Source organism: Prionailurus viverrinus, chromosome B3, assembly GCF_022837055.1.
Source record: "Prionailurus viverrinus isolate Anna chromosome B3, UM_Priviv_1.0, whole genome shotgun sequence".
Lineage (NCBI taxonomy): Eukaryota > Metazoa > Chordata > Mammalia > Carnivora > Felidae > Prionailurus > Prionailurus viverrinus.
The window spans coordinates 19,681,753-19,703,196 of NC_062566.1; the positions used below are offsets into that span (position 1 = coordinate 19,681,753).

The 21,444-nt window shown below is 35.4% G+C and overlaps 1 protein-coding gene across 4 annotated transcripts in view; it reads right to left on the reverse strand.

Moving 5' to 3' along the window:
• Positions 1–21,444, reverse strand: part of UBE3A (ubiquitin protein ligase E3A) — a 97,941-nt gene that overhangs the window by 66,377 nt on the left and 10,120 nt on the right. The window contains exons 2-4 of one of the 4 annotated variants that reach the window (XM_047862029.1): positions 13,696–13,759; positions 11,401–11,520; positions 8,128–8,172 (exon numbers count right to left, since the gene is read on the reverse strand). The exons of 1 other annotated variant lie outside the window; for it this stretch is intronic. In XM_047862029.1, coding sequence (XP_047717985.1) covers positions 8,128–8,172; positions 11,401–11,420 — 65 coding nt within the window. In that variant the 5' untranslated portion in view covers positions 11,421–11,520; positions 13,696–13,759. Of the gene's footprint in view, positions 1–8,127; positions 8,173–9,723; positions 9,919–11,400; positions 11,521–13,695; positions 13,760–21,444 lie in introns of those variants that run through there. 2 more of the 4 variants (XM_047862031.1, XM_047862030.1) reach the window with 2 other exon arrangements.

The window sequence follows — 21,444 nt, forward strand, 5'->3', positions numbered from 1 at the left end:
AGGTACTCCCATTCCCTGTGACATGTATAGTGTTACTTGAAAGTAGACTAGGTTAAAATATAAATATATACTACAGACTCTAAGACAACCCCAAAAAGAAAAGTTAAATGAAAAGTAACTAACTGATCTACTTGCAAGTGAGAGAAAATGGAACAATATACAATGCTCAAGTAAAACCACAAAAGGAATAAAGAGGGTAGAAGACAAAAACAGGAAAAAAAGAGCAAGAGCAACAAACAGACAACAGTAACAAAAATGTTAGGTACTAATCCAACTATATCAATAATCACTTTCAACATTAGTGCTCTAAATGCATCAACTGAAAGACACAGATTGCCAGACTGGATCAAAAAAATAACATCCAAGGACGCCTTGGTGGTTCAGTCAGTTAAGCATCCAACTTCGGCTCAGATCATGATCTCAGTTCTAGGTTCAAGCCCTGCGTTGGGCTCTGTGCTGACAGCTCAGAGCCTGGAGCCTGTTTCAGATTCTGTGTCTCCCTCTCCCTGCCCCTCCCCTGCTTGTACTCGGTCTCTCTCTCAAAAATAAACATTAAAAAAAAAAAATAACATGCAACTATACATTGTCTACACTTCAAATATAAAGATACAGATTAAAAATTTAAAAATGTACTGTGCTAACAATGAAAAGAAAGCTGGGCAGACAGGCAGACTTCAAAAGCAAGGTAAGTCATCAGAATTAAAGAGGGGACACAACATAACGATAAACAGTTTAATTTTCCAAGAAGACATAACGATCCTTAACATCTGTGCACCTAACTAAAAGGCATCAAATTAAATAAGGCAAAAACGGAAACAACTACAAGAAAAATAGATAAATCCACCATCATAGTTGCAAACTTCCACACCCCTCTATCAGAAATGGACAGATCTAGCAGGCAGATAATCAGTAGAGACATAGTTGAACTCAAAAGCACCATCAATCAATTAGATATAATTGACATCTCTGGACTACCTCATCCAACAACAGCAGATTACACATTTTTCTCAAGCTCACACAGAACATTCGTCAAGATATATCACATTCGGGGCCATATGATATACCTTATCAAATTTAAAATAATAGAAATCATACAAAGTCTACTCTTACACTACAATTAAGCCAAAATCAGTAATAAAACAGTAACTGGAAAATCTCAAAGTACATGGATATTAAACAAGTCAACAAAGAAATCCCAACAGAAACCAAAAATTCTTTTCAACTAAATAAAAATGAAAACACAATTTATCAAAATTGTGGAATGGAATGCAGTGAAAATAGTGCTTAGAGAGCACTAATTATTAGTGCACTAATTTATTAACACTGCATGCATGTATTAGAAAAAAAAGAAAGAACTAAAGTTAATCATTTATATTCCCACCTTAATAAACTAAAAAAGAGCAAATTAAATCCAAAGTAAACAAAAGGAAAGAAATAATATTGTAACATAAATCCATGAAATTGAAAAATGGAAACCAATAGAGAAAAATCAACATCAAAAGTTCTCTGAAAAGATTAATGAAATCAATACTCCTCTAGCCAGGCTAACTAAGGAAAAAATGAATTACTAGTATCACAAATGAAATAGGGGACATCACAACAGATCCCACAAACATTAAAAGGATAAAAGATATACTACGAATAACTCTATACCCACAAATTTGACAACCTAGATGTAACTGACCAACTCCTTACAAGACCCACTCTGCCAAAACTCACAAGAAATACACAACCTGATAGGCCTATATCTGATATGAAAACTGAATAAATAAGTAACCTTCCAAAACAGAAAGCACTAGAACCAAATAAATTCACTGATGAATTTTACCAAAAATTTAAGAAATTGTACCAGTTCTTCAGTCTCTATCAGAGGATACAAGCTGTAACTCCAGAGTCTAATCTGATTAAAAGGCTCAGGTTTAAAAACAACAAAATCTTGCCAATTAAGACAATACTGATGGACCTGGAAGGTATTATGCTAAGCGAAGTAAGAGAAAGACAAATACCATATGATCTCACTTACAAGTGGAATCTTAAAAAAAAAAAAAAACCACACAACCAAAAAACCAAAAACAAATGAACACAAAAACAAACAAAAAGAAAAAGATCCATAAATACAGAGAACTGGTGGCTGCCAGAGGGGTGGGTGAGAGGGAAAAAATGGGTGAAGAAGAATGGGAGGTACAGGCTTCCAGTTACAGAATAAGTCACAGGGATGAAAGGTACAATATAAGGAATATAGTCAATAATTCTGTAATAGTGTTGTATGGTGACAGATGGCAGCTATGCTTCTGGTGAGCATGGCATAATGTAGAGTTGCTGAATCACTATGTTGTATACCTGAATTTAGTGTATCGCTATGCATCAACTATATGTCAATAAATAAATAAAATGCAAATTCACGAAATTAAACTTTACATACCTATAGAAATAAATATTTTGGTTATTGTTTGTGTTTTAAGAAGGCTCACTTTTATTATCAAATGACAGAATGCATGTGGAGTACTGAGCACAGTGGTTTATTATATGCTAAGTGCTCAAGATGTCAGGTGCTACTACATAAGTTCTGTGGGTTGTATACAAATATATATCAGTTATTTCCACATAAACTGATCCCAGAAAATTCTTCCAACACTTCTGCAAGGGAATTAAAAAGGCAGAAATAAACATTTTGCATTAACTTAATAATTTCACTCTTTCATATATTATTTACTGATTACCTCTTGCAGGCCAGGCACTCTATCATTAGGCTTCCATACTAGTATTAAATGAGTCAGACAACAATGAAATCAATTAAGTCAAATGACATTAAATCCCATGATGACAAATGTAACAGGGTAAAGGCAACAGCAAACAAAGAACATGACAATTCTTTGTTGAAGTTGGTCAAGGAAGGCCCCTCTGATAAGACATCATTTGAGCAGAGATCTCTGGGGCAAGTGAAAGGAAGCCATGGGGATACCACAGAGAAGGGTCGCAAACAACAGGTACAAGTCTTTTTTCTTTTTTTAATTTTTTTTAAATGTTTTATTTATTTTTGAGACAGGGAGAGACAGAGCATGAACAGGGGAGGGTCAGAGAGAGGGAGACACAGAATCTGAAACAGGCTCCAGGCTCTGAGCTGTCAGCACAGAGCCCGATGCGGGGCTTGAACTCATAGAGCGCGAGATCATGACCTGGGCCGGAGTCAGCCGCTTAACCGACTGAGCCACCCAGGCGCCCCAACAGGCACAAGTCTTAAGAACATCAAAACATTAAAGGCAAAATCATAAAGCCAGTGTATATAAAGATAAACAAGAGAGATGGAAAGGCCACACAAAATGAAAGCTCGTACAGGGCCTTGAAGATCTTCAGATTTTACTCTGAGACATATAGGGAGCCCCTGAAAAGTTCTGAGCATAAATAACGTGGTTTAACTTCAATTTAAAACAGATCACTCTGGCTGCTACCCAGAAAATACAATGAAAGGGGCAAGGATGGAAGCAGCAAGACTACCAGGGAAACAATTTCATTCTTCTGGCACAAGATATTGGCTTTAAAATCAGCATGATAAGGTGGAAATGGTGTAAATAAAGTGGTACAATTAAGATATTTTCAAGGTGGAGGCAACATGATTTGCTGATAACTTGAGTAAGACAAAGATAAAGATGCTTCCAAAGTTTTCGATAAGCTGGAAGAAAAAAAGACTTCCTACTAATTGAGATGGCAAAAAGATTACAAGAAAAGTAGTTTTGAGAGGATGAAAATCAAGACCTACCTTGGACTTAAGTTTGAGAATCAGACATTTAATTATTGGATATATGAGTTTACAATTCAGAGGGTAAGTCAGAGTTAGAGATGAAAATATGAGCTCTTACCTGGAGAGAAAAAATAATGATGGCCTGAGACCTGGGTCCTACCAACATTTACAGAAAACTAAGTATTTATTTCAATTACGGAACCATAAATCAGTTGATATGTTTACCCTTGTTCCATTTTCTTAGTCATACACTCATACGTACAGCCTAAGCACTGAAGATAGGGTTGGAGAGTAACTACCAAAGGATGAGAATTCTGAAGTTGCTAGAAATTGCTTCGTAATCATTAAAAAAAATTAGAGTCTAAATTAATATGTACAAAAATATTCCACTATGTGGTATATATGAATTTTTTAAAAATACAGGGTGACTATTCATACAATTGGATAAAAAGATCTGGGTTATTGTGTTAGTTCTATTTCTAGGCTAAACTATAGCATGGCATGCAACTGTTAAAGATTTTTACTGTTTTTCTGCAACCTAGGGAATAGGCAACACTAGGTATATTCTTTAATTTTATAATTACCATTTAGAATGCACCCAAGATGTTCCGTAAAGGATGCCAAATGCAAATGTGCCTCCAATTGCCCCCCAAAAAATCATTCTTCAAGATGTTGCCATTATTCAAAGATCCTAGGATAATTCTTAGGTAAAACCAAGAATCCTTCATTATCTATTTTGTACATCAAAACTCATAAAATTTTGGTAGAATAAACTGGACCTACTCACTTTACTAAACCATTGTCTGGTTATAGCTTCCACAGGTATAGTAATTTATGAAATGGGGACGGACACGAAGACAGAGCTGTATTACAACGATTATATCTGGAAGCTTAGACGCCGTTATCAAGACATCATGTTAGGTCTAATTCCCGGCTATTCTACCTTAATATGATCAAGTTAAACAGTACGGCAGCTTGCTCAACTCAACCAGAACTGAGTACCAGAGTTTCATCTGGAATCTTGTGACACATATCCTACCATGTCTCACATTCTTGCTATCCTTCATTTTTACTACAAAATGCCAAGCTTCATCTACTGTTTTCTATTCTTTACTATTGATTCATCCCATTAATCTACTCTACTAAGATCTCTAGAAAAATATTTATAATACAGGTTGTCCCTAATCTTCAACTGCTTTATATAATGGTTCCTCAACCTCTTAGCTTTCACTAAAGCCTGGTTTTACCCCAAAAGGCACTGCTTATCTTGCATCCCTTTTATGTGAGGATTTCATAAACAACTAAAACCCGTAAATCCACTATTATTCTTCTAATTCCTTGTATTTAAAACAATGTCCATCAAAACAAAATAAACACAACACAAACACAACTTACATTTGAAAATCATATTATCTACCTGAATACCTTTCTTCTGGTAAATTATACCCATATACTAAAGGCTCTATTTTGCCCCCATTTATATCACTGGCATGCTGACTTCAATGTCTGTGTTCATGATCTATCCCAACACTTTAGCCCCCTCTTACCCAAAATACTTACTTGACTTTCTTCAGAAACCTTCACCGCCTCTCTATGTCAATCACTACTGTAGGCATATTAAATATCCAACCCCTGATCATTATCATCTATCCTTATAAAAATTTCACTTACACTAAACAATCTCTCTGACCTATCAAGGCTTTTTATAACCAGCCTAACACCTCTGTCTGGCACCACAATATATCCAATCATGGCCATCACCAAAGACTTACATATTCAACTTACTTCAGTGTTAACAACCTATGCACATGCCACTAGTAATTCTGTCCCATCTGTTCTGCTAATACCCAACCTTGAAATACCATGCCTCTTTTCTGGCTATTAAAGAAATTCTTTAAACTCCAAGTATATGTTCCCTAACCTCAACTAACCACTCAGTAGCATGAGACTCAATAATATTTGGTCTACTTCTTCATCCATTCTCCCCAGACACTTTCCAAATTTGCACAGTCTTCTCAAATTCCCTAATCAAACTCTGTGTTCCACAAAACCCTATTAAAACATGTTTCTTAGAAAGTTACATGCTCACAAAACTAGAATAAAAAAAATAACTGCATTAGGATGGCAATTATCAAAAACAGATAATTACAAGTGCTGATGAGATTATTAAAAAAAGTATAGCGGTTCCTCAAAAAATTAAAGAATTAGCATATGATCCAACAAGCCTACTTCTGGGAATATGCCCAAAGAATTGAAAGCAGGGTCTCAAAGAGATATCTGTGTTGTCCTAAACATGTCATGAAAGCAATCCAAGTGTCCATTAATGGGTGAAAGGATAAACAAAATGTTATATACATATAGCAGAATATTATTCAGCCTTAAAAAGGAAGACAGTTCTGACAAATGCCACAACAGGATGAAGCTTGAGAACATTATGCTAAGTGAAATAAGCCATCACAAAAAGACAAATATAAATAATTCCGCTTATATGAAACAGAGTAGTCAAAATAGAAAGTAGAATGATGGTTGCCAGGAGGTGGGGAGAAGGGGAAATTGGGAGTTATTGTTTAAAGGATATAGTTTCAGCATTGCAAGATGCACAGAGTTGTGGAGAATCTACACAACATTATTAATGTACTTAAATACCACTGAATTGCACTTAAAAAATGTTACATGTATTTTACCACAAAAAAAATAGGATGAAAACGTTACATGGACACATAAATTTGAGAAATACATTTTACAATCCCTTTTGGAGATTCACAATGTACATCAGCACTTTAAAGTATTCCACTATTTTCAGTAAAGAAACCTGTTTAATTCTGTAGTTCCCAAATTTATTCAACAATTGAACCTCCTTTTCAAGAAGTGTCTACTAACATCTCAAAGGAGAAATAAACAGTGGTGTAGCAGACCTATACAAATTTACTGAGAAAATACTCCAAGTAAAAATGACCTTTGACTGGGGCACCTGGGTGGCTCAGTCAGTTAAGCATCTGACTCTTGATTCTGGCTCAGGTCAGGATCTCACGGTTCATGGGACTGAGCCCATGTCAGGCTCCGTGCTGTCAGTGGACTCTGATTGGGATTCTCTCTCCCTCTCTCTCTGCCCCTCCCTCTCTCGTTCTCTCTCTCTCAAAATAAATAAACTTAAAAAAAAAAAAAAAAAGACCTTGACTTCCCCTATTCTCATCTGCAAACACATTTAACATTACATAACCATCTTTATCTCCTTCTAGTTTAAGATAGGGGTCTCTGCTCTTATTCCAAAGCAATCCCTATACCTATACTCTTCATTTCAACCCTTACTATCTCAAAAACCTTGCTTCAATAATTACCACCTTCCTGTTACCTTACCTTAAACTTCTTAAATTCTTACAACTAGTCACTGAGGTCTTAACTATTTCACTTTCTAAATACTTTTCTTAAATCCAGAGAACGTTATCTTGAATTCCTATTCACTGCCTTTCTTAGGGCTGTCACTGACTGAACTGCTGAAGCTCTGGTCACCTGCCACCACGGACTTCTCTTCAATTCTGTTTCTCTGCTGCCAAAACTATTAAAAACCTATGTCTAACAAGGTTACTACCTCTTCCTCAGCAAATTCTTTATTGACTCCCAGATACTTATGAGAGACAGGCCAAGGCCCTTCACATAGCTGGTAAGGCCCTTTCTCTATCAAGTGTTATTTTTCACTTTCCTACTTATGATCTAAAAATCCTCAAATGCCTACTGTTCTCTACACACACTATGCAGCTTTATAACTTTACCCATGCTTCTGCCTAGAACAACTCTGACTATGCTTCTGGCTACCTAAGTTCCAGTTACACTTCAAGATTTAATTTGGCCTTCCCTGGCCACCCCTATTTCCCTGCCACCTGGTTTAGGTTCCTTTTGAATACCTAGGTAACACGGTATTCCTTAATGTTCCTGTTGCATCCTCAGTATAACTCTACCAAAAAGATGATTTGCTTCTATGTCTTTCTACTAGGTACACTGTAAAATTATCTGGGTTAGGGACTAATTATTATGCATCTTTGTAGCCACAAGACATCACCAGCTGCTTTATACATAGTGAGTCTTTAATAAGTGATTGTTAACCTGACTCTTTCCCCTCTCTATTTCTCCACAACTTCTAGGTGACCAAAAAGACATTACAATCCAGGAGTATACAATTATCCACTTAAAAGTAGAAATCTAGTACCATGTTACCAAAGTTTAGAGGTATTTATTTGGTAGGAAAAATAGTAGGCACATTCCTCTCTCCCAATTTTTTTTTTAATGTATTAGTCTCTTACAACTGGAAATTATTGTCAAATAACATGACACCTTTAAAGCAATCTAGGTTAACTTAAAAAACACCATAGCCTCAACCAAGTTACACTTACATTCGGCTAGCTTCGATGTTGTCAGACTGAGGTTCTCCTGGCGATCTGTAAAATGCAATTGAGGAAAGTTAAGCAGAATATTCCATATTCCAAAAAGGGCAGACATGTTATTTTAGAAGACAAATTTGAAAACAAGATTTAATTGTTAACAGTTTTAAAAGTAACTAAAGATTTCAACAGAAGAAAAAAGTGATCAAGTCAGACTGCCATTCAACACATTTATTATAAAAGCTGGACTAATAAAAAAGTCAGCACATTGTTTTTAAGGAAAACTGTAAACACTATATTTAGATACCAACATACAAAGCAGTATAATAAAACATAATTATTCACAAAGTCAATATTTATAATAAAAACATACAACTACGAAACTTTCTACAGCCAACTACTAGTTATCCATAATATCAAAAGTATTCACTAGTATTCACAGTCCCAAACTATATTTAGATCAGGGGTCAGCAAACTATTTCCTCGGACAACAAACTAAGGCCTGGGCCAGGCGCCTATTGTTGTACAATTTTATTGGAATACAGCCACACTCATTCATTTACATATTGTCTATGGCTGCTTTCAAAACACTACAAGAGCAGAGCTGAGAAACTCTGATAAGGCTATATAGCCCACAAAGCCTAAGTATTTATTATCTGGCCCATTAAGAAAAAGTTTGCCAACTTCTGCTCTAGATAATTTAAACTTAAATCTAATAGCCTTGGGAATTTTGAGACACTTTAAGTCAGATTTACCATTCTAATCATGATTATCTTGGTTTAACAATGAAATTAACTTTCCCTGAAAATACACCGGCAAGATGCACTACGTATCAAAAGTGTACCAACCGGGGATATTAAAATTTTACTACAGATAATTGTGAACTGACTTCAGTTATAAATAGTTGCCAGTTACACCAAAAAGTATTTTATTTGCATTTTGAGATATGAATCAATTTTGCCTATTCCCACCATGCTGTTAAAAAAATAAATTCCTGTGATCCTATTCAGTTTCATCAACAGTACTGGTCAGTGTATACTAAGGTGAATCAACATAATATTGATTTCTAACACTCAAATTCTCAAAATTTTCAGAGATCAAAAGCTAAATATCTAAAATGACATTATAAGGGCTTGATTTGTGAATTTATCACTGACTTGAAATTCCTAATTCTGACCTTTAACAAAAGAATCTTAAATTCAGAGCCACCAGCAAAATAAAAAAAGAAAAGAAAGAAAAAGAAAAAAACAACAAAAATAAACAGTTTTCCACATTTCTTAGCTTTTAAAAATCTCACTTCTTTACCAGACTTTCAAAATTACCCCTCACTGTAGTTCATTCAGAGTCCAAGGACAAGAATGCCAAAAAAAAAAAAAACCAAAAAAAACAAAAAAAAACAAAACAAAAAAAAAACAAAAAAGACTCCAGCAGCTCAAATATTTTAGCTCCTCTTTGCAGTGTATTCACATTTTCAATTTTGCACAAAGTTATATTAGAACTAAAAATTGGGGCATGCTGGAGGTGGCAGTGACTTGGCACTGACACAAATGCAAAAATTTCACTCCACCCTCTCCCCCAGGGAGCAAGCAAATCACCTTTGTGACACACCTGGTCTCCACCAGCCTTGTGGGTAAGTACCCCAAGATTGCTTCCAAACTTGTTTGTATGTCTCAGACAGAAGAGCTAAAAACTGATGATAACCCCATGTACCAGCTGACTCATTTTTGAAAGTGCGACCCTCCAGCATCAGATGTCATACTGTAAGGAGGCAGAGCAGGCTTGCAAAACAAAAAATAAACCTGCTGGCACTAAGGGAAGAGAGGCAGATTAGAAGCTTTCAAACACGTAGGCGGCAAAACTTTCAAAATTAACAGGGAAAGAGAAAGAGAGAGGGAAAAAAATGAGGACACAATGACAGGAAAATTAAAATACTACTGCAAAAAGGTAAGACACAAGCAAGAAGGAAAACAAATTCAAGTCTTAGAAGCACAATATATAACTGCTGCAAAGTTTTGAGAAATGAGATAGACGTTAAATACATCATCAAATGGTAACTACACTCTGTTTTCCAATCTCTGTTCCCTAAACAAGAGAATATGTAAACATTAGCATCAAACTGTCAGCAAATTATTATATAGTTAATACATATTCAAGTGAGCTACTAAAAACCATTTATAAGTCAAACCAAGCAATTTAAACCAATTCGGTCTAACAGAAGGACAAAAGAATAAGAAAGGATTGAAAGAGTATTACCCAAAAACAGATCTATCCTCAGTCTCTTAAACATGGTTAGCCCAAATTGTTTTCTACTCAAAATGGAAATGTTTTTTTTAATTAAGAGAAAAGTGAATATACACAGAACTAGCAAACGCTTTTCTTGCAATGTGTAATAGTATATGTCTGAATAAACTTCTAGTCATTCTGCTTATAGTTCTGTAATATTCTAAATAATTTACCAAAAAATATCCTAAAATTATGATTCTGACTCTCAAACTATGAAATATCTAACATCTTGCATTAGTTTCCAAGCTTTACTTTGGCCACTAAAGCATTTTTATTCATTACTGTCAAGTTTTTAGAAGTAAGGATCTAGTACATGTTCAGGATATTATCAATGGGGAGAAAAAAGAAAAAGTACTGACTTAAGTTAACCTAGTTTGTCAGAATAACAAACCAGAAAAGACACTTTAAAATAAACAATAAGTAACATTAGAAAATAAAAAATCTTGGAAGAGTCTCAATTTTAGGCCTTGATTTGGATCACAGAAAACTGATCACAAAATGCCTACTAATCTAGATAGTGCAGCATGAGCTGGAACATTCAAATGGAGGATCACTTCCAATAATAATGGGTGCAGCTTGTCCAGCCAGCAAGCCACTCCTTCTACCTCCACGATAACTATCTAGGAGAGAAAATTATACCAGTTTTATTGAAGTTGTAAAAATTTCTAGAAGTATTTTAGTTAAAACTCCTACCACATAAAAGGCACATCTTAAAATGCACACTGAGAATTTTTTTTATAGTTTTTATAATGTTCAAACAGGTTTATTTAAAAACATGACATTTTTGAGAAATACTTTCTTGTTTACTTATACAGATAGATCTGGGGTCGGGGGAAGCATAAAATATTTTAGGAAGGATATTTAAATGGAGAAGCACATTACCACTTAAGCTCTACTATTTGCACTATTCCTGCCAACTATAATTTTCTTCATTTCTTACAAAACATATTTTACTTTATAATAACAGCCTTTTAAAGGCTGTAAAATAACATTCAAAATTACCTTTTACAAGCTGTGGCCATTCGGTGACATCAGGGTGATCACAGCTTTGAGTCACTGATTAAAAACAGGTAGTCACACCAGTCTAGCTGCTAACTTGATCTGAGCGTAGGTTTAATAACTCTAATAAATTAAACAAATCTTTAGTTAGAACACTTTAATATAAATCCAATTCACTGTTCAAAAACTTATCTTCAAAGCTTCAAATCAGGTGTCAATTCAACATTCATCAGAAGAGTAATTATTATAGAAATGCTTTTAAGGACTATTTTCCAGATTTTTTTTTTCCTTAAATGATCTCTTCACTTGATAAAGTGTGGTGATAATCTCTTGTATTTTTACAGAGTGTTACAGTTTACACAGCACTTTGGTCAACAGTGTCTTGTTTGAGACTCAGGACAACTTCAGCTCTACCTAATCAGGGCAGATACCATAATAAGAATTTAAGGAAAAAACAAAAACCAAAACAAATTAAGCAGACTTAGAGTGATTAAGTGACTTGCCCAAGATTTTAGAATTAGTGTTGAAGCTAGGATTAAAACTCAGATCTACTGACTTCCTATCCAGGGTTAGAATTTTTTGGTTTGATTTAGTTTTTACTATACAGAGTTTCCTAACTTCAGTGTATGCAAAGATTCAGAATATGGATTGAGATCCCACTATTATGGCAACTGTTTAAATGAGACTAACAGTCATAGAGTTTTCCAGGTAGTCAAATGCTTAATGGTAACACACACACACCCACCCACCCACCCACCCACCCACCCACCGACCCAAAGTCTAGTCCTACTTACTCTACATTAAGGAGGGTAATCTAACAGCCCAAACCCCTTGGGTACTCCATGAAAAAAAGCGTTCTATTCTTTCTCAGCCATAAATCCACTAATATTCAATTCCATTAAAGAGACTGGCAAGATACAAAAACATGTTCTCCTCCCTCAACCTAGTATCTTTTGATCCCCTTACTTGGCTTTAGCACAACTTTCTTGATTGTCATGGTTCAAATTTATCAGGCATCCTAATCCTATATAGTTCTGGCAAAGACATACATCTGAAATATCCCCATATTGAGAACTCATTTTGTGCAACTAGTTTTTCCTCTATTTGATTTCCCTACCAAACTGTATATCCAGGCCAAATCCAAAAAGTGAACTAAGGAAAAATGAGAAAATTAAGAGGGAGGAAAAAATACCCTTGATAGTTGACACCTCTCCAAAGTGGCAACAACCAACCACAGAAGGCGGTTACCAGCATGGACCCCGAACCCAATATAAAATAGTAAGGTATACCAAGAGAATACCAAGGAATACCAATATACAAGGAATACCAAGAGAAGAGTTGAAATATCAATCTTGAGTCCATACCTCTACAGCAGCCTATGAACTTGGGCTTCAAATTCAGATAAGGGTGAGGGTTGGCCTTAGTATATACAAGTAATTTTAGGGAACTCCAAATATATGGGACTTACATGCCCTGGACAAAACAATCCAATTTTCCAGACTTCCCTATCATAGCTACCTGTCTCCTTATGAGAGCCTAGAATATTCCTGAGTTTACATGAGAAAAAGGCAATGGCATCCCTGAAATGAACAATGTTCCCTCTTGGGTTCCCTCTGATTTCAGAACCCCCAAAGAAGTCTAATTTTCCAACCTGTAAACATAATATATGAGAAAGTTAAAATACCTCGAGTGATCAACTGAGGTAAATTAATTCATTAAAGAGCTATTTGTATTTTACTGAGCCAAGTTCTCTCTACTGGTCCGCTTTTATATGAGGTCCAGTGTTTAACAGAGCACAAATAGGGTCCAGAGCCAATCTAGATTCAAGTCCTTGTTTGGTCACTTACTAGATGGCAACTCTTGGGCAAGTTGTTTAACCATTCTGAGCCTCATTTCATTCATAGAGAGAAGTAAAACAATAGTAGTGTCTATTTTAGAGGGCTGTCCTGAGGATGCACAAACCAACATATTCAACTGCTCAGAACAGTGCCTGGCACATAGTAAGAGCTTAACAAATGGAAGCTATTATTAACTCACAACTTAACAGCCAAACCTGTCCCCTTCAATCTTCTCATGCATAAGATTTCACTTTTCACAGCATCCTAACCTCTTCTAATTTCTTTCAGAATCTCATTTCTGTCCCTTATAGTCTACCTGGTAGCACAGTGATTTACCACCTAGCACAATGCTTTAAAAATAGCAGGCACCCAAATTTGCTGAAAATGTTTGTCCTTATTCTAACTATGACATTAAGATATGCATGCATTTTGAATTCCAAAAAATAAAACAGAAACATACCATATTTCGCCAAACTTCTGAGGAGCTGGTGAATTGTAAAATCAGGTTCTTACAGATTTTTAACCTAAAATATAAAACACCTCACTCAATTCTTTTCACATAGACAACTGGATAAACTAAAAAATCTTCCCCAAAATTCATTTTTTGTAATGTTTATGAATATCCAAAAACATACCAAGAGACAAGTGTCCCTAATGCTTTTGCCAGGCTGCATGCAAAGGTGGTTAGACAGGCCCTGTTCCCTGACTGCATTCCTCTGGCAGAGCCATGTTTCCTATATTCATCCACAGAGCTTAGAGTCCGCCATTTCTTTACTCTTCCCTCCCTCCAAAAGGGCTGCAAATACATGAAAACTTTGACTGTATGCCTCTAATTCCTTCAGATACCTATAGCAATTTAGCTATAGGTAAATAAATGTACCTAACACAGCAGATGCTCATAATATGCAGCATCTTAACATATTATGAGCATCTGCTATGTTAGGTATATTTACGAGCATCCGTCCACTACCCCCTAGATTTGCAGCCTTGGGCAGGTTCTTTCATATCTGAGTCTCAGGCGTCAGGTTGTTGTGAGTTTTAGAGAAAATGTTTTAGAAGTATGTAGGACAATGCTACCTGGCACAAAAAAGGAGCTCAACACATGGCAGCAATGATTACTTCCTAAATCAAACATGTAACATGTCTATCAAAACTTAACTCATCAAAAAAAAAAACAAAAACCTTGACCCATCAAAAACCAAATTCTGAGCTTAAAACATGTACCCAAATAATCACTGTAAATTCTTAACTCTTTTCCATTTCTCAGTGGAATAAGAACTGCAGTCTTTTAAATCATTTCCTTTGATCATATATGAAGAAACCAACTCCCAAAGATTAGGAAACCCACAGGAGGTCGGGTTGGGGCAGGCCAGGGTGACTCATTCAGTTAATCATCCAATGATTTTGGCTGAGGTCCTGATCTCAGTTTGTGGGATCAAGGCCCACATCAGGATCCTCGATATCAGTGCAGAGCCTTATTGGGATTCTCTCTCCCTCTCTTTGCCCCTCCCCTGCTCACTTGTGCTCTCTCAAAATAAAATAAATATACTAAAAAAACACAAACAAAAACAAAAAAAAACACCCACCCAGTGTTCTAGGTTGATGGTAGAAAATGAATACACAGCATATATTTTTTATATTAACCAACTTTTAAGATCTTAGAGAACCAAGTCTCAATGTATTCAAAATAGACTCCACTAGAGAAATCTGCAAAAAATGGGTATTTGACCTTTACTTTCAGACTGTGATTCGGTGCATAAAGTGGGGGTGCATGAATCTGCATTTTTAATACACATTTCAGGTGACACACAGATCCAAATGTGAAATACCTTGCTTTAGAAGATTGGGAACACATAATCATAGGAAAATATATCATCAAATCTAGAGTGATACAGGATAAGAGAAACTGTAAGCCCCAGAAATGTTAGTCTCTGTAAATTTAACCATTAGCACCCTAATACAAGACTTAGTGCCTTTATTTTATTTATATCTGTGTGCCTCTCCAGAAAGCCCAGTCTAATAATCTAAGAATAAAAACGTAATCTACCCTTTATCCATCTACATTCATCTGCCCCTCTAACATTTTCATTTACTCTTAAAATGGTCCATCTGTTAACCCTCACACTCTATATATGCACACCACCTATATACATTATGTCTATATATTATTACATTTGTTATGTCCTTCATCTCCTCTTCAATAGCCTATTTCCTTCATTTCCTTCTAACCTAGGTCAAAACTTAATTTCACAGACTACCTGTTCTATTGTTTTTTTGTGTGTTCCCTCAGCACTTCTTTGAACAATGGTTATAATGTCTTAAATTTATGGGTAAAGCTACTTGTTGAAACTCTTAAGCTTTGGAAATTTATAAATCTCACAACTGACCAAAGACTGTCCTCATCCATTCTGTTGTTAGAACAAAATGTTTAAATACTGCTTTCATACTGTACTCTCCACATAATCCCCTCAACTCTATTAACCCCTGAGTACCAGTTCCTTATTTTCTTCCCTTTTAACTGCTGGAAAGACCTGAAAACCATTATTAATTATCTCAGCTGCTTACACACAAAACCTTCCACCTACTGACATTTTTCTTACAGAAGTCATCATCATTCCTGTGTATTCTAAATCCAGTGGCCTCTAATCCTATTTTATCTCTGCAGCACTTCACACCAGTACTCACCTTCCCTGGCTTCCATAATGCTGCACCCACCTATATATTCTTCTACCTGTGACAGCAACTAGTTCATCTTCCTACCCCTCATTCTTGGCCACTAAAGTTTCTTGCACTAACCCCTTTTCTTAACCTAAATTAATTCTCTGTGCAATGCCATCCATTTCTATAGCACCCCTATACTTTGGACCCAACTCTATATCTTTAAGTCTATCTCTCAAGTTGTGATAAGCCTGCTACTCTCAATTACCACTGATACACATGCACGCCTGAAGTATCATTAGCATATAATCAAACTCCATTGTTTCCCAAAAAATCACTCCAACATGCCCAATCCTGCTGTCCTTCTAGATACAGAATGAAAAAATTGCTGCCACTCTTTATTTTCTTCTTCTCATTTTTATTTAGCATAACCACGGTGTGGGTTGAAACTTGTTAACCTTCAAATTCTTAATCATTCATTCAAAAAATGTCTGCTAGCTGAAACTGATACAATGTTATACATCAATTACATCTCAATAAAAAAAGTGTATTAGAGTTTGAGTGCACATCAAGTGCATAAAGACACAGTGGTAAAGAAACTAGACATAATCTCTTGCCCTCATGTGATGGGCAAAAGGGGCACAAATAATAAAAACCACAATAAATAATGTAATTGCAATACATAATTGTGTTGTAAAGAAGCACAAGATATGGTAAGTGCATACAGAGTTCTGACAATCTGGGAAAACAGGGAAGGCAAAAAAACACAGAAGCACCCTATGACCCAATAATACCGTTCCTCAGTAGATACTCAAGAACCAAAAATATAAGAACTGAAAGCAAGGACTTGAAGAAACATTTGTACATCCATATTCACAGCAGCATTATTTGTAACAGCCAAAAGAAGGAAGCAACCCAAGTGTCCAGTGAATGAATGGTTAAACAAATTGTGGTATTTTTACATACAATGAAATACTATTCAGCCTTAAAAAAGGAAAATGATACATGCTGTAACATGAGTAAGCCTTGAATATATCACGCTACGTGATACAAGCCAGAAGCAAAAGGATAGATATTGTACGATTACACTTACATAAGTAGCTAGAATAGTCAAATTCTTAGAGACAGAAAATAGAAGAGTGGTCACTAAAGGCTGGAGGGAGGGAGAAGGTAACAGGAGCAGGGGAGAGTTACTGTTTAATGGGTACAGAATCTGAGTTTGGGACAATGAAAAAGTTCCAGAGATGAGTAAGAGTGATGACTGCACAACAACATGAATATACTTTATGCCACTGATCTGTACACCTAAAAATGGTTAAAGTAATGAATTTTATCTTACGTACATTTTACTGTACAGAAAAAGAAACTATGATGTGATACCACCACACACCCATCAGAACATCTGATACTTGAAAATATCAAATGCTAAATGCAAAATGATAGAACAATTTGGAAAACAATTCTTTATAAATCTGAACATAAATTTGTCATGTGATCTAGTAATTCCAATTTAAGGTTTTTACTCTGGAGAAATGAAAACATGTTCACAAAAAGACACACGCAAAGTGTATGTTTATTCACAACAGCCTAATGCTGGAAAAAATCTCAATGTTCACCAAAAGAAAAAAAAAAAAGAAAAATGAATAAGCAAACTGTGGCATAGCTGTACTGCACTAAAAAACAAACAAAAAGTGATAAATACAAAATTGAAGAATTTCAAATACTTGCTAAAGGAACAAAGTCAAAGAAAGAAAAATATATAACTTATGACACCATTTATATGCAACTCTAGAAGAGGCAAAACTAATACGCAGAGCAATGGTTGGTTACCTGGAGCTAAGAGGGAGAAATGACTAGGAAGAACATTTTTGGGGAGTAATTTAAATGTTCTAGTTCTTAACTGTGGTAGCAGTTACAGGACATATATGCATGAAAATACATCAAACTGTACACTTAAAAATGGGCATACATTATTGGATATAAATTATACTTCAATAAACTTTTTTTGGTTTATGAAAATGTAGCATATAAAAAGGTGGCATTTTAAATCAGTGAAGAAAGGATCCCTTAACTGATCTAGAGAATTGTCTACCCAAGTGGAAAAAAAAAGGTAAATATGTGTACACAATATCCAAGGACATGCCAAATGCAATACAGATCTAAATCTAAACAAAACAATATACAAAAAATTAACTCCAAACAGATGACAGACTTAAATACAGAGCTAGAATTACAAAACTCTTAGAAGAAAGTAGGCATAAATCCTTATAACCTTTAGATTAGGCAATGGTTTCTTAAATAACAACACCAAAGACAACAAAATAAAAATTCATAAACCGGACATTTAAAACTTGGGTACTTCAAGATAACAACCATAAAAGTGAAAAGAAAACCCACAGAATGTGGAGAAATATTTGAAAATCATGTATCTGATAAGAGACTTGTATCCAGAACATATAAAGAATACTTAAAACACAACAATAGAAAGGGGCACCTGGGTGGCTAAGTCAGGTAAGCGGCTGACTTGATTTCAGCTCAGGTCATGATCTCACATTTCATGAGATCGAGCCCCACATGGGGCTCTGAGTTTAACTAACAGCGTGCAGCCTGCTTGGGATTTTCCCTCTCTCTTTTTCTGCCATCCCCCCACTCTCGTATATAGAAGCTCTCTCAAAAAAAAAAAAAAGTTCCAATTAAAAAATAGCAAAGGATTTGTGCAGATCCACCCCCAAAGAGGGCCAATCAGCACATGAAACGTTTCTATCATCATTAGTCATTAAGCAAATGCAAATCAAAACCACAAAGAGATACCTTCACACCCATAAAAATTACTAAGATAAAGGGACAATGAACGGAGGTAGTGCTATCAGAAAGAACCTGCATACGCTGCTGATTCAACTGTAAAATGGTGCAGCCACTTTGGAAGACTTTGGCAGCTTAAAATGTTAAACATAGATACCCTATGACCCAGCAGTTTCACTTCTAGATATATACCCAACAGAGCTGAATATATATGTCCACACAAAAGCCTATATATGAATGTTCATGGCAACTTGATTCATAATAACCATAAAGTGGAAACAATCCAAATAGTTATCAACTAACTGAATAAACAGTGCATATATTCATAGCATATTATTCAGCCATAAAAAAAAGAATGAAGTGCTGTTATACGCTACATGAGTGAAACCTGAAAATATAATACTGTGTAAAAGAAGTCTTACATTAAAGGGCACATATTTTATGATTCCACATACATGAGATGTCCAGAACAGGCAAATCCATATAGAAAGAAAGCAGATTAATGGTTGCCAGAGGATGGAGGACAGGAGAATAGGGAATGACTACTAACAGGTACAGAGTTTCTTTTTGGGATAATAAAAAGGTTCTAAAATCAGCCCTGGTGGTTGTACAACTGAGTATACTAAAACCCAAATATACTAAATACAGTTATTACTAAAACTGAATTATATGCTTTAAAAGGATGAATTGTATGGTATGTGAATTATATCTCAATAAAGTTGGGAATTATAAAAAATATATGGTGTGATTTTTTTTTTTAAGAAACCTCTCAAAACAAGAAAAAAGCTACATGTATCTATAATTATACAAATATATTTGTTTGGCGTTTGGCATTTGCCAGGCAATTTTAGATTATTCTACACTAACATTTAACAGCTGTTATATTTTAGAATAAGAAGAAACTTTCACTTATTTTTATACCTAAAACTATACATTTTATCTACCTGCATTTGCTCACTCTCAAAAATAATTCTATGCACCAATATTTAAGGGGGGGGGGGGGGGGGGATGGGAAAACCAACCAGGAAATACAAGTGGCTTTCTGGAAATACAGAAATGTTAGAATTCATGGTTTTATGATTTATGAAAATAACCTAACCCAATATTTGAAATTGATACTATGCTGCAAATCTAGATTGTACAGTTATATATAGGAGTAGGTAGGAGAACTCTGGGATCACAATTCCTGTGTATTGGAAAAGAACTGAACTCTCTAATGGCATTTAGCCTTCCCCTCCCTCTGGGTTCTGTGAACAGTTCATAAATTAAATAAGTTATGCTTATTTACCTACCTGAATAACTACAAAATGTACATTCCTGATTGGCCAATTTTCCCCCTAATAAGGTACCTTTACTTAAGTGTTTTGTTACATGGGTTAAGAGTAGATCAAGTGTCATCTATGGAAATCTTTTAGAAATTCTAAATTACCAGATTTATCTCAATTTCCTGGCTTTAAATATAAATCACATATTCTGGTCAAGAATTCTATGATCTGAAAATAGAAGCAAATGTGACACATAGTCCGAATGACAGTATTGTGAAACTTTCCTCCAGGTTCTTTCTGCACTATAGTTCATTTGAGTTCAATCTTATATAGTGCCTAACCTAAAATTAAACCTAGAATTATGCTTTCAGCCTATTTTATGCACACACACCAAAAAATGACATACAGTACAAGATACTGAAATAACTAAAGGTAGGTGGGTTTTCCTTGAAATAATCATGAACATATACTTTCACATTTATTATTTCCTCTGCATATCAAATGTAGCACCTAAACTCAAGTATCTGGCATGCTGGGGAGCTTAGTCGGTTAAGCATGCGACAGGATTTCAGCTCAAATCACAGTTCATGAGATGGAGCTCCCCTGTTGGGCTTCGTGCTGACAGTGCAGACCCTGCTTGGGATTCTCTCTCTCCCCTCCCCTGCTTGCATGAGCTCTCTCTCTCTCAAAATAAATACAATAAACTTAAAAAAAATAAACTCATAAATTCTGATTCAAGGATAACAAAAGACCACTGGCTTCTAATTTAACTTCAAAGTGCTTTTAAGAATGCTTACTACATATAATTTTAATTACATCTGCATCTGTTAAAAAAAATTAAAAATTGTTCTAAAGACTATACTTGAAGGATATAAAACGTAAAAGTTGAAGATGTTTAATTTTCTATTAATATCTAGTAAAATACCTCAAAGTGGCCTAATTATATTCTTTTGAGCAGTTACCAACTGGAGTAGTATTTTTAGATCAATTAGTACATGAACCTTCATTCATTCACCCAGCACAGATGCCTGAAAGTATACAATAAAAAAAAGGGGGGATGGGGAGGACATCAGGATGGCTTAGTTGGTGGAGTATGAGACTCTTTACTCCAGGGTTGTAAATTTGAGCCCCAAGTTGGGTGTAGAGATTACTTAAAAAAAAAAATAAGATCTTTAAATAAGTAAAATTAATAAAATAAAATAAAATAAAATAAAATAAAATAAAATAAAATAAAATAAAATAAAGAACCATTTACTTTTATCATGGAGTCATCAAGTCAGGAGTAAAGAACTTATTTAATTGCAATTTGAGGGGCGCCTGGGTGGCGCAGTCGGTTAAGCGTCCGACTTCAGCCAGGTCACGATCTCGCGGTCCGTGAGTTCGAGCCCCGCATCGGGCTCTGGGATGATGGCTCAGAGCCTGGAGCCTGCTTCCGAATTCTGTGTCTCCCTCTCTCTCTGCCCCTCCCCCGTTCATGCTCTGTC